The sequence below is a fragment of the Pseudopipra pipra genome, chromosome 1 (genome assembly GCF_036250125.1).
Source record: "Pseudopipra pipra isolate bDixPip1 chromosome 1, bDixPip1.hap1, whole genome shotgun sequence".
Taxonomy (NCBI): domain Eukaryota; kingdom Metazoa; phylum Chordata; class Aves; order Passeriformes; family Pipridae; genus Pseudopipra; species Pseudopipra pipra.
The window spans coordinates 108,590,077-108,603,427 of NC_087549.1; the positions used below are offsets into that span (position 1 = coordinate 108,590,077).

General features: G+C 38.8%; 1 protein-coding gene across 3 annotated transcripts in view; it reads right to left on the reverse strand.

Annotated features, from left to right (window-relative positions):
- Positions 1-230: 230 nt before the first annotated feature.
- Positions 231-13,351, reverse strand: part of BMPER (BMP binding endothelial regulator) — a 147,702-nt gene continuing 134,581 nt past the window's right edge. For all 3 annotated transcript variants that reach the window (XM_064670428.1, XM_064670414.1, XM_064670407.1), the window contains 2 exons: positions 7,431-7,561; positions 231-2,135 (listed from right to left, as the gene is read on the reverse strand). In XM_064670428.1, coding sequence (XP_064526498.1) covers positions 1,954-2,135; positions 7,431-7,561 — 313 coding nt within the window. In that variant the 3' untranslated portion in view covers positions 231-1,953. The remainder of the gene's footprint in view (positions 2,136-7,430; positions 7,562-13,351) is intronic.

A 13,351-nucleotide genomic window follows, 5' to 3' on the forward strand; every position in this document is an offset into this window, starting at 1 on the left:
CATTTTATATTTTAATGCCTTGAACAAACTGCAATTGTTCTAAATTTCAACTTTGCCATTCAGTTATCACATGAGCCACATAAAACTTTTCTAGCTTCTTGCTCTGATGGGATCCACACATTTGCAATTCTGCTTCCCAGTGCACTTGTGTCCGTGTCTTCAAAAGCCCCTCTGCCAGTAAAAGTAAATTATTTGACTGTTCCCAGAAAACGAACACAAAGGGGACATAAAAGGGTCAAGCTGAGTTTATTTAAGATTTGGATGAACATCCATGGAACACTCTTGGCATTACATGCCCAGCTCTTTTTAACACTGTGGTGGTGTAGCATTTAGGATAGCGTGGTGCCTAAGTTAATCATGTTCCTTCAGCATCTTCCTCCGGGATGAGATGACGGACAGGTTGTATAACGCAAGTGTGTCGTACCCACTCACTTACTGTAAACTCAGACCCTGCTTAACTTGCTGGAGAGTGAAGAATTAAAGGAGGAAGTTGTTCAAAGCATTACAATGTGCAGTTTCAAGGCAAGGCATGATGGAAGTAGCTGTGAAGGAGGATAATACTTCATTATAAACCTAAATCAGATGCCTGAAGATTTCTATCATCTCCAGAGATCATTCCATCAGGCTCTACAAGAGGCTTTCCACTGGAAGAAAAAGTCCCTTCATGCTGGAGAAAGTTGTATGGCTTTTTTAACAGTTTCTAATGAAATCCCATATTATTGCTTCTCCCCTGGGAGACTTAAAAAGATATGTAAACTTCACAGAGCCCACATGCTCAGAAACTTCAACCAAAAGACCGCTAAGGAAATAAATTGCAGTTCTCCAATTAGCATTTGACATTCTCTACTGTTTTTTGGTGTGGTGAATTTGTAACCATGCTGATAAATTAAATGAGTTACGAAACACAGCATTATTTAATGTTTTAAGGCACACTGAAATCAAACACTTCACTGTGGGATTTGCTTTCTGCATAACATTTGGAGGAAATATGAAACAAATGTAGCAGTTTCAAACATGTTAAAGGGGCTAATATGTACATGAATATTTTCTTCAAGCTTCTTATTGTGTATTCACAGCTACTGCCAAACACAACAACAGAAATGGGGTATTAGGATATGAAATGGGAAGTGGTCAGATTTTCAAAGCGAGCTGCTGGATGCCGAACACTTTTGAAAATCTGGCCTCTGACTCTTTGGTGCCATTCCAGAAAGAAATATCTCCATACTGGCAGTTCTCCAACCAGCTTTGGAAATAATTTTGCACAGTTATTTCAGTAAAGCATAAAAGCCAATCCTTAGCTTTCTCTGCCTGATTAAGCACTGTCACCAATCACTATGCAGCTCTAAGGTACGCATGAAATATTCCTAGATAAATCCTCCATCTCCAGAGAAATGTGTTTCCTGTACAACTGTAAATCCAGGTTCTGTGTTGAAACTAATCCAGTCTGGCAGTGCTATGGCCCTAGAAAAGTTTCCTTGGAAATGACAAAGTTATGCAATGGCAAAATCATCCAATCTTTTCATGCCACTATTTTATATTAAAAACGCCTGGTTTATTTATACAATGACTGAAAGATTAGGGTCCTAGAAATAATAATACATAAACTTTATAGCAAAAAATATACATATTATAATTCATCCTTCTATCATATATAGAAATTATGTATATTTGTGTGTGGACATATATATAAATATATGGATCGTACTTACGTTTAGGGCACTTGTGTATGGACGTGTATCTACATACACACAGTATACATTTATATATCTTTCTAGGTGCCATGTGTGTATACATAAAGACACATAAATACACACACAGGAACATATTTACATTCTGTGAGTAGACGTGTACTTTGCAGAATCTGCACACAAACAGCTGGAGTCCTTCACTGGCTGTGAGCATCAAAGGGGTCAGTGACCACCTGCATTAGTGTCCACGGAAGGAGAACTAATGTCATCGCTGTGGGCACAGGACTGGCTTGATGCATCTTCCTTTGTGAAGAACTAAATTTGCCGGACAGTGGCACCCTGCAATGCAGGGCTTGTTGCATGGTCCGATCTCATTCCAGTTGTCACACGTTTTGACACATCCTGGACCACAAGTATCATAAACTGCACCGTGTTTACACTGGGTTGCTGAAAGGCAGTTAAAAGGAACAAAATATGCATATTACACAGAGCCTCCACACTGGAAGTTCCTTATCTGTTTGCTTGGTTTCTACTGCAAATATCAAAAAGCACATTTCAGTATGGCGATTATGTCGAGGTAAAAATTATTCGTAAAAAGATTTCACCATATTACATCACAAATATAAAAGTAGCAAAATTTCTAACCAAAAATCTATAAAGTCCACAGCAGTCTTGAAGTTTTTGAGAATTTTAACACAGTTGACAGTGTATAAAGCTTTGGGAGTGTTTCTATCTATAAGTAGATCTATGCCTTATAATAAAGGAATAACAGTGTTTATTTATTTATTACAATGCCTTTTATGAAATGTTCTGAAACATTTACAAGGACATTTATTATCAGTTTCACTCCTACTGAAAGAAGAAGACAGAGTAATTCACCGAGTCAGACTTTCTGACCCTAAGATTGTACTTTCTATATTGCATATTGCAGCAAACCAGATCAATGCTGTTAACCCAGCAGCATCATTTCTAAACAAAACAAACAAAAATTAAAAATCAATTATGCTTTGGGCTATTTTACTAAGGGATCACTGAGAATGAGGATTCTTGTACTTAATGATTCCAGTAGCTATTCATTAATTTATGTAGCTGACAGTTCAATGCATCTTCAACATAAAAGACCACTGAAGGCTCAGCTAAAAGCACTATAACCGCTCCAGATCAATATTTAAACTGTCAACATTTTCTATCCTGCCTTTTCAGTATGTAGAATAATACATAGTTTGATAGCAAATAAAAGTCTGTTATTCTTTTTAACGGCTGTGCTGATGGCAAAAACAAGTACTGATAAAACAATTTATAGATGGTAAGGGATCTCAAGGATCCAGATCCATCTCTGTTTTCAGAGAGGTGATTGCATTATGAAGGTTTCTTCAACTTCCAGAGAGTCTGAAGGTCAAGATTTTTTAAAGAACAGTTCTGTTATAGACAGAAAAGGCTGTTTTGTCATGATGATTGCCCTAAAGTGTTACTACAGTACTGCTATTATTCATAAAGAGAAAATAGACAGAAATGAATTTATTAAATATGAATAAGAGTGTATCAAAGAGGATAGAAGTCTTATTGCTAAGGCATCATAAATTTAAGGGGTTCCTTTTCACTAATAACAAAGCATCAGCTTCTTGCAAGTTTTACTTCTTGTGCATTTCATGGAATTCATTCATATCTGAAAAGCAGCCCTGAAGAAGGAATTAAACCAAGAATGCATACACAGTTTTCAGGACACAGATATTAATAAGCAAACACAAAGTTGGAAAAAATGCATAGTACAGAAGAAAACTACCCTGAAGTTACAGAGAATCAGCACCTAAATATTGGCTGGATATTATTTATCAGGTAAGAAAAAAAAGCTTTCTATCTTTAAGCACCAGAGTAACATATCTAAAAACACTGTGAGACATCTTTAACTGCACATTGCTTTAGAATAGGTTGGAAAAAACCATCTTTCAGCAATGTTTAAGATAGGTTGCTTCAGCTTGTGGACATAGATTAGACTCTAGTGCATGCAGTTTCCATACAAAAAGTTCTATGAGTTTCAGTTTTAAGGCTGCACAGGTTTCATCCCACAAAGCTCTACGCCTGTCATTCCACCTGAGCTCTGTTTGGTTCCTCTGCTGGTGGGTTTGAGGGAAGTTGGTCAAGGTCTCCTTTACACTTCCTCCTCTCTGCCCCAGAGCAAATGAGAATATATTACAGCCTTCTCTCAGCAGCTGTGGCATCTGTAAGTACTCCCCAGTTCTGCTCTACCACACATGAATGTGGTATGTCAAAACACGTCCTTTTCCTTCAGATGATGCCATGTAGAAGACAATGATGACTTTACTTTCTGCTGTAGGCAGCCTGTAATGGCATTATTAACATGCTGTCAAGGGAAAAATCAGAAAATGGCTGGTGTTTAAGTTCCCTGGATGGCTTTTATTGTTGAGTGATTTAGTCGTTAACATGTGTTGTGATTGATCCAGAACGTTCCACTTCATCAACAGTTTAAAAAATAAAAATAAAGACATTCTGCAGTAGGCTTCCCAGGGACTGCTGAAATGATTCAGTACCATGCAAACATGGAAAACAGAAGTGATGCCTTTGCACCCATCTTTTAAGGCAAATTCCTCTCTCAAAGAACTGAGCTCTGTTACTAATAACTTCCTTAGCACACTAGCAAAAAAAAATCAAAAACCTAACCCCAAAGTACAAAAGCTACTAATAATACTGTATTTTTGCAACATTACCAGTCCCAACAGGATTTTTCCACTCTTCTTCTAGAACATGTGTTTGGCATGACAGATGTGAGCTTCCTCAGACCACTTTCTAAGCTGGTGGGAAAATAGCCAGCTCCAGTCCAGAAGCCACACAGTCACATAAATACAGCACTGTGCCTGAGCTTATAAACCCTGCCTAATAAGGCTACAGTTTTCAGACTAGACCTGGTTTATTCCAGCCACTTTGGCAGTTTTACAGAGAAGGCTTGTATCTCTCTGTGCCTGTCTTTGTAGACATGGCCATAATATATAGGAAGAATTCTTATTCCTCAACACAAAAGCCAAAATATGTAACATATAACTGCTGATGGATTCCCTTAGTGGATGATATCCAGTAAATCTAATTCCACATAAAATTCCGATCTAATATTTAAGCATCAATGATTCTTCCTGCTTCTTCTGTTGGTGTTACAGTTTGGACACAGTCTTTTGTAGGACTTTCAAATGGAATGTCACTCATAGTGCTTGCAATTCACATCTTCTTCTAACATAGTAAAAGGCAATAGATCTGGACACTGACTGGCTGTTGTAGCATGTAAGCACATAAGTGCTACCTTGTGTACTCTGCACTATACTATAGACCTCATCTGATTTTTCTTCTTGCATTGGAAGTCATACCCATGGCAGGGAGTTATTGTCATCTACCATCCTTGAGTCTTTTTCCTCTCAGTGTCCTCAGAAATGCAGTGTTAAATTACTATGGCCCAAGGTCTTTCACCACATCAGTTTACTTAACTGCACTTTATAAACTGCTTGCTTATCCTTTCTTGGGTTAAAAAAATCTTTTTTTCTTTCTCCTTTCATTTTCAAACCCCTTCCTTCCATTTGTATCTTTTCCTTTTGCTCTTGCATGTATCACTTCCTCTTATTTCTTATTTCCCTCACACTGGCTCTCCTGGCTTTTAATTTCTTCTTTACAAATAATATTTCTTCCTGTACCCATCCCAACAGGTCTCATTCCCCTCTACTTCCTATGGAAACCCATATCCTTTTCCTAACCCTCTCAGTTACCATGTGGATCTCACCAATTCTTTCCCACCCTAGCCATTTTCCTTACTCATTAGCTTCTATTTTTACTCCTCCAGTTAAATGAGAACTGATATTTCCCTTATCAAGCCAACCTCATAGGACAGCAAACCTTGAGCAGCAGTATTTTGTGTAAGAATGTAGAGGAGGATATGCTGTCACACTGGGGGAGAGAGAAGAACAGGGAATAGGACATGTAATTCAGCCTCCTGAGTATCCCGTTTGGCTGGCCCTCCAGACAACACAAGTTTTCTGAAGATTATAAAAATAAACTAAGAGTACAGCAGTCAGGGTAGAGAAACTGGCAACCATACAAGATCTGGTTTTAAAACACACAAAAGTATAATTAAACCTGACTTTACTAATAAGTATATATAATTTTCATGAGAACACAACTCTTGCAAGTATCCCACCAGCTATGAAATGTCAAGCAGGAAATGAAATTCACAGAATGCTAAAGTTTTATTACAGATATATTTTTTTCTTACATAGGAACTTTTCTCTGTAATTGGGACACAATAATTATAACTACTAGTTTTGGAGAGAAAAAAATAAGTTAAAGATTAAAATCTTGATGCTGGTCAGTGGTACCATACAGAGTGCAGTGGATGCACTTTAATGTTTACCATATGATTTAACATAGAAGATGGTGCCACTTGTTTGACATTGGATACTTAAGAAAGTGTTTTGAGGGTACTTGGCCATATACGGCTTATCTATATTTTCTGCTTAAAAAGGCTTCCCATTTTCTTCTACAACTCCACACTGAAATTAAAAAACTCGTGTGGATTTAAACACTTCTCTCATTAGTTTTAATAGAAGCTGTGTGTTTAAATTTCATCATAATGTTCTCTCAAGGACTGTCTTTGCCTCAGAAACTTTTCTTGTCTTTGGTAAGATGCCAGAAAAAATTGTGAAATGAAGCCTCAATTAGTTAAGTCGTGATATGTCAACACTTGTATAAACTCCTTAAGGCAGGGACCGGAGTTTTTATTCTTTTTACAGCATCTGCAACAGTGAAGTCTCAGTCTGAAGTGCTTTGGGAAAAAAAAGTCACAATGCTTGTTTCATGTTCTGCATGGATCTGCTTCCAGATCAACAGATTAAAATTATATACGTTATTAGCATTACCTTGGACCACATCCTTGAATAGTGTTTTCACTTAGTGACACCCTGTTTGGATTGTTCTGTTCTGTTCCTTTGCATGAAAAAAAAAATAGTCTTTTGGGAACAGTCAATCAAATGCAATTTGCTCTGTCACTCACCCATCCCTGCTAAAATGCCTTCAACAGAAAAGGAAATTGAAGTTGAGAGAGTAGACCCTGAGCCACTCACAATCACCAAAATGGACCACAGAGTAATAGCTCTTTGACCAGCACTGAGTATCCTCTTCTCAGTGGTTTTTTTCCAACTACTGTTAATTGCTTTACATAAATCTGAATACATTTCCAGGCAAACCGATGCTGTTACAGTATGTCCTAAATTAATGAGACCATCAGCAGGAGAAATATTCATCTGCAATATTGCGTTTTACTTCAAGTGCCCATTACCACAGACCACTGCTTCTCACAGAAACAATTACTCACAATTACTTACAATTAATGAAGTCCTAATCACAGGGGGATTAGGAAATTAATTACTAGGAAATTAACACAGGTTTGTATTTTTATATTCTTATTAAATACATTCCCTCTTCTTCCCTTGTTGAACCTCCTGCAATCATACATGCATGTCGTCTCTGGAAATATAACTGTGTTTTGACAGGAGGTCAAAGGAGTTTAAACATTATCTGTAATCAAGGATTTACATATCCTGAAAGAAAAACTTCCAAGAACTTCCAAACTGTTGCAATACCAGTCCTTTCTGGATGGTTCATTTTTGGTCTTCCTCCATCAGTAAAAGGATAGTAGCCTATTAGCCTGCACACTGGCTTATAAACAAGCAGTCCCAAAATGCTTACCTGCACAATTCTGCTCCGGTACCCACTGGACTTTCAGACCTTCCCTCTGACAGGCTCGGGCATATGCCAGGAATGATTCACAGTAGCAGTTTTTATGGACCGGACACTCGCACATATCTGTCACACAGGACCTGCAGAACAAAGCCCCAAAACAAATAAGCAAGGAATGCTTTGGCAGATATCTGCCTGAGGTTTGGAGTTGTTTGCTTTCCAGTCACATGGCCTTCAATGCTACAGCAACTTGTGCTAAATGGCAAGAAAGTTAAAAGCATCCCTGCTGTTACATCCCAAGCACTCATCATTTTTTTTGATGTGCTACTCTGATGCAGAGAAGTCTCAAAAGCACCAGGGAACCACACAGAAGCAGGAAGGTGAGAAGACCCAAAAAACATCAGGCAGAGAGGACAGAGAACACAGTGGGAGCAGGAAAACTCCAGTTTTGCAACGATTTTGTGTCAACATAAAATAAAAACTTCTTATTCTCTAGAAAGTAATAATTTTATAATTTTACCAATTATAATACTAGTAATATTAAGTTTACGACTTCTGTAAGTAATAAGCACATGCCCCTCCATGCAAGGATGATGCCTTCTTTCCAGGTTACCTCCAGACTCTCCCCACTTTGAAGGCCTCAGAATAGCTATATGCCTATTTTCTCATCAGCATCACTACTAAGTGACAGACTTTAAGAGACTCTGAAGGAGCAGGGGTGATGCAGCAGAACTGAGCAGTTTCATGCCAGGAAATCTCCCGGGCGCTTACTAATACCGCCCACCCTCTTCTTCCATTGCATTCTTCTGTGGAATCACCACAAAACACGACATGGAGCAAAGCTGCTAACATGGCCCTACGTGAAACTGCTACTGTGTATGTCACCACTATATTTCAAGTTAGCTCATCCAGAACATGTGCCCATTTGGCACAGACCTAAAATATAACTGGCAGATTCGTAGACAGTGGTTTCTACATATGCAAAATGCCTAAACACTTCTGCAGATGCAGCAATGCAAATTCAGAGAGTATCTTCTGCTCCAAGCAGAATCATTTAAAGGCAAGGTACAGGGGAGATATAGTCTGAAAATCATGCCCTCAGTTCATATGCTTTCCACTGAGGGTGCTCTGTGTCTGAACCTTGGGTGTCAATGGGCAAGACCTCTGCTCCATTCATTTTCAGGGACTTTTCTGTTCCTGAAAGGACAAGACAACATTTGTGAGAGGCACAAATCCTCCAGAAAGACCAAGGCCTGAAGTAAAAAATGAACTCTTCATGTTAACTGCTCTTCCTGTAGACTGTAATTTCAATTTTCTATAGGAGAAGGATGGATATAGGCCTAATTTCCCAGAAACTTTCTCCATAGCTGAAGAGGTAATAGCTTGGAAAAGATGCAAGCATCTCAGTCAAAGTAATCAGGAGCCCTAATGTCCATACAATGCTTTAGAGTCATTAGGAACCCTTTATTCAAAACTAGGAAAGAGGATTAGTGGTCCCTTGAACACAGACTAACCTGTTTCTGAATATGCAACAGTGACCCTTAAAGAGGAGTATTTCCCCTTGCTAAAGTCACTGGCTAGTTCGGTGACTATTCATTTGGTTAAACCTGACAATTCTGCTTGGCGTTTCCATGAACTTTTAACAATTTTACTCTCAGTGGACCCCCAACATTAAATTACCTAAAAATTCATGGAGACAGATGAGTAACGTAAGTGCTAAAAGGTTACCTGTCCTGTTTTCACTGATATGTATATGTATAGATATATAGACATATATATATGCTGTGAATAAACAGAATTGCTTTGGATCAAATATATAACATGCACATATTTACAGACCAGTTGTTTTCATTTGAAATAACTTTACTCTCTAGGGACAATGTAATTTTATTTCACTTTAGTTGTGTGGTAGGTCCCTTTACATCTTTTCCAGTAACAAATGTTGGTGTATGCATTCCACAGCTGATAGGTATCAGCACAACAGATCAGCAACAGATCAGCACAACATCCTTGGCATGGTTTGATATTGTAACCTGATGAAAGGCCTTGTATGAGCACAAAGGGTCACCTTTTTATACAACACACTAAATATCTGCACACTGTTTCCCTTAGCCACAACATCTCCTTGTGATCTCCCAGTAGCAGACACTGCATATACCATATATGCAGCAAACTCCATATGCCCCATGCAATTTAGGAGGTTTATGTCTCATTTTACAGTGAAGTAGATGCTTCTTTGCTACTGCAGCAAATTATTCTCACAAATAAAGTCTGTAATAATCTCCATAGATAAAAGTTCATTATTGAGATACCATTTTACCTTATTTTTATTTCTGTGCCAGCCTCCTTTATCAATCATGTTACTGCTCTCCACTCAGATTTAGTTATGGTTGATGTCCATGGTGTCTAGGGATGCTTACCAGTGTCAGGTTGGCTACATTTTCACGGACTGCCTGCCTTATAAGACCCTAAACCTGAGGTACTTCCTCTGCCTTTTAGAGCATAAATACATTTTTTTTACTATTACTCAGAGAGGGATGCCACCTCTTGCACAGAGTCAATGCACCAGGTCAGGAAATCTCCAGGCTCACCATCACCCAGTCTTTTTAACTGTTAACATGTTCGTGGCAAAGCTAGCACTCACCCTGACAAAGCCTAGGCATGGTCTGGGGGATTAGGGAAGTGAGGGCACTGTTCTCAGTCTGCAGGAGGGCAGCCATGCTCTTTGAGAGTGCAGAGAGGTTAGTCCCTGTACACATGTGAGCAACACTATGCCATTAACCCTTGGCATTGTAATGGCCATGGACATCCACATTCCACACTCCAGGCTCCATCTGAGTTTGGCTGGGATCAGCACTATTTGCTAATGTTCAGCACGGGTGTCCACTGAGGGAGGTAGCATGCCATGTGCAACACAAACAATCTGCTGATTCATTACATACCTAATTGCTCATGTAATTTTTATTTTCCTGAAATGTTTAACCCTGGTGACAGCTGCTGGACTCAAGCCCTAGGCTTGGCTGAGGAGCAATCATTAGATTGCAGCAGTTTTATTAATGAATTACAATTGCTAATTATTTGTAAGGTTAATTTAATTAATCAATTAATTAATGTTAAATCAAAAATTAGAGTAAAGAAACCTATATCCACAGCCACCAAGACTAGTGAATCAAAATAAAATCTTCTTTTATTTCCTAATGAAATTCCTCGTTGGCAAGTTTAATGCATTAATATCAATTGCAGTTAGATGGATTGACAGATGGGGGAGAGGGGTCTTTTTATATTACTTCTGAAATCACCAGGAGCAGGTATCTGCTTTATTTGATAGCCACTGTGAGAGTCAAAGAGAAGTTCTGGGAAGGGACAAGGAAAAAAAAGATGTCTGTCCTCTGCGGGCTGGCTATGAGGGGGACCTGCCGATGGCCCATTGGCAAGCTTTGACTTTGGGTCTGTATTTTTATCAAAATATGTTTACTTCTTGCACTTAATTACATTTCTCACAGCTACTATTGTTACAGTTGTGTTAAAGGTAAATTTAAAAACTGATTCTTGTGTGCTGTCCTAATCACTTTCCCTCGCAAAAATCTTTGGTATGCCCATAGCTTCTATATTTTTACCCTCTCCAGTGATACATTTCAAAAATTATTCTCTGCTGCCCCAGATTCTGCTTTCTCATCATTCCTCCTTTGAATCTGATATACAGATTCGATGACACTAACTGCATGTATCAGAAGCTTATCTCCACTCTAACCTGACTGGACTGTTCAAATAACAGAAAAACACACTTCAGTAAAACTTTGAAATTATGCCAATAATGAGGGTGTACTGACAAGTTACTGTATTGCACAGTAACAGAGACTTTGGGTCTTACAAGGTATGGTGACTCTTTACCAAGAACAAAACATTTGCTTAAATGAAGCAAAAATATATTAGAAGCTTGAATATCAAAACATTATAGTCATATAGAAATAATCCCATGAAAAGACTGCAGTGCACATTACTTATAAAATGAAGCTATTTTACAAGCTATGAAAACACACGCACAGGCAGCCTTAGTTCTGCCCTCAGTGAAATCATGGAATAACACAGAGATGCAATGATGTTGTGGTCCAAAAGAAAACTACATTTGTTTTTAGGACATATTTACATTTCTAAAAAATACTTGTGTGTGATGGTTCACTTTATCTGGAATCCCTGCTCTGCAAAAGCACCATAGCACAGCCAACCTCCAAGTCCTTGACTGGTACCAAGTGCCTCACTGTGATTCCTTTTGAAGCCGTCTGTGCTGCCTGCAGGGTGTGTGTCAGAGATGGTGCTAATTGGGTGTGTATAATCACAAACTGTTGCAAGGGGAAATCCATGAAAGTGAAGGCATCCGGCAGCTGTGGGACACACCCCTGAAGGAGACAAACACACACTCTGCTGCCACATCTTCAAAGCAAACTGGATGAGTACTCTCCTTCAGCAACAGCCCTTTTTCACATTAGACCATGGAAAGTCTCCAAGTCCCACAAAAGGCAAAGAACAGAGTCCTATGCTACATGCAGTATTTAAAAGAAAAGGAAAAGATCACAGCAATGAAACCTACAGCCTTAGTCTGTGCCATGCAGGATTGAAATTGCAGATGTTCACTTGCTGAACAATGGCAGTTCCTTTCCCTTTGCAATACACACAAATACAAAACCAGAACCATTCATTTTAGAAAAGGCTGTTTCTTTTTGCATTTTTCTACCCTCTCTTTCACAACAGGAGTGTGATGCAATGCATTTTTCTAACACTTTGGTACCAAGAGTGGCTCTACATAGATGGAAAACACCAACATCTTCCTCTTGCCATCAGGAGGTCTCAATCAACTTTACAAAAGCAATGAGAAATAGTGCATCACTAAATACATTTTACACATGTGAAGAGACATCAGGTGGTGATGGGGTTTTTCCTCTATGCTTTGGATAAGCTGTGCACTTGAAAACTTTAAAGCCTGAAGGGTCATCTGCCTAGAGAGGAAGATTAACTTCCAGTCCCGTCATCCTGTGACATATGACTTCTTGGGATAACTTCTTGTTGGCTATGCCAAATCGGTTTTATTACAAGCTTGGCCTAACTCTTCTATAGGAAAAATTAAAGCCTCTGTCAGTAGTTATGTTGTTACAAGAAAGTTTGGGCTCATTTTCTGATAAAGTTTCAATGAGTTGCCATTATTTATGGCCCCAGACAGAAAAGCCGTTTCACAAAGTAAGAAGATGAGAAGATGAGCCATATTCCAATGTATAATGGAAAGTCTCATGCTGTTGCTATCGCAAGCTCTCTCTTGTCTGTATGTGCATGTTTAACCTTATTAAAGTATTGAAGTGTAGTATGTAGACCAGGAGACTTTTTATGGCTTTGAGGCTTGAGATCAAAGGTTTGAAATCATTCTCTCTTTCTCCAGAGTTTACTAATATTAATGCAAAAGCAGCAAATAAGTCACAAGGAAGGTAATTTGGAAGCTGCTGAAAACACAGAAACCCTTACATCTATTGAGTATTCATTCAAAGCACTTGCCTGGGGAACAGACTGCTTCATGGAGCAAAGTCAGTAATTTTTGAGGATCATTTCTTCCAAGACCAGGTAACTATAGCTGTACTCCATCTGTGCTTTTCCCACACATCATAACAATAGTAACATTGCCTTAATGGGGGTCTGATAAAGGCATCCATAACGAAGCTAAATCATCAGTTCCCCAACTATTTTTTCTGGGAAGTGCGAAAGTACCCAGAAAAACTGGCATGCAGGATGTGTGCGCTTTGTACTGGAGACTCCCCCTTGCTGAAGAACTCCCACACTCTGAACTGGCTCCAAAAAATCCCTAAAAGTGTGGGAGCAGAAAGGGAACTCACAGTTCATCTTCGGTGAGCAGTGCATAGCAAATCTACTGCAGGCATATCCTTTCC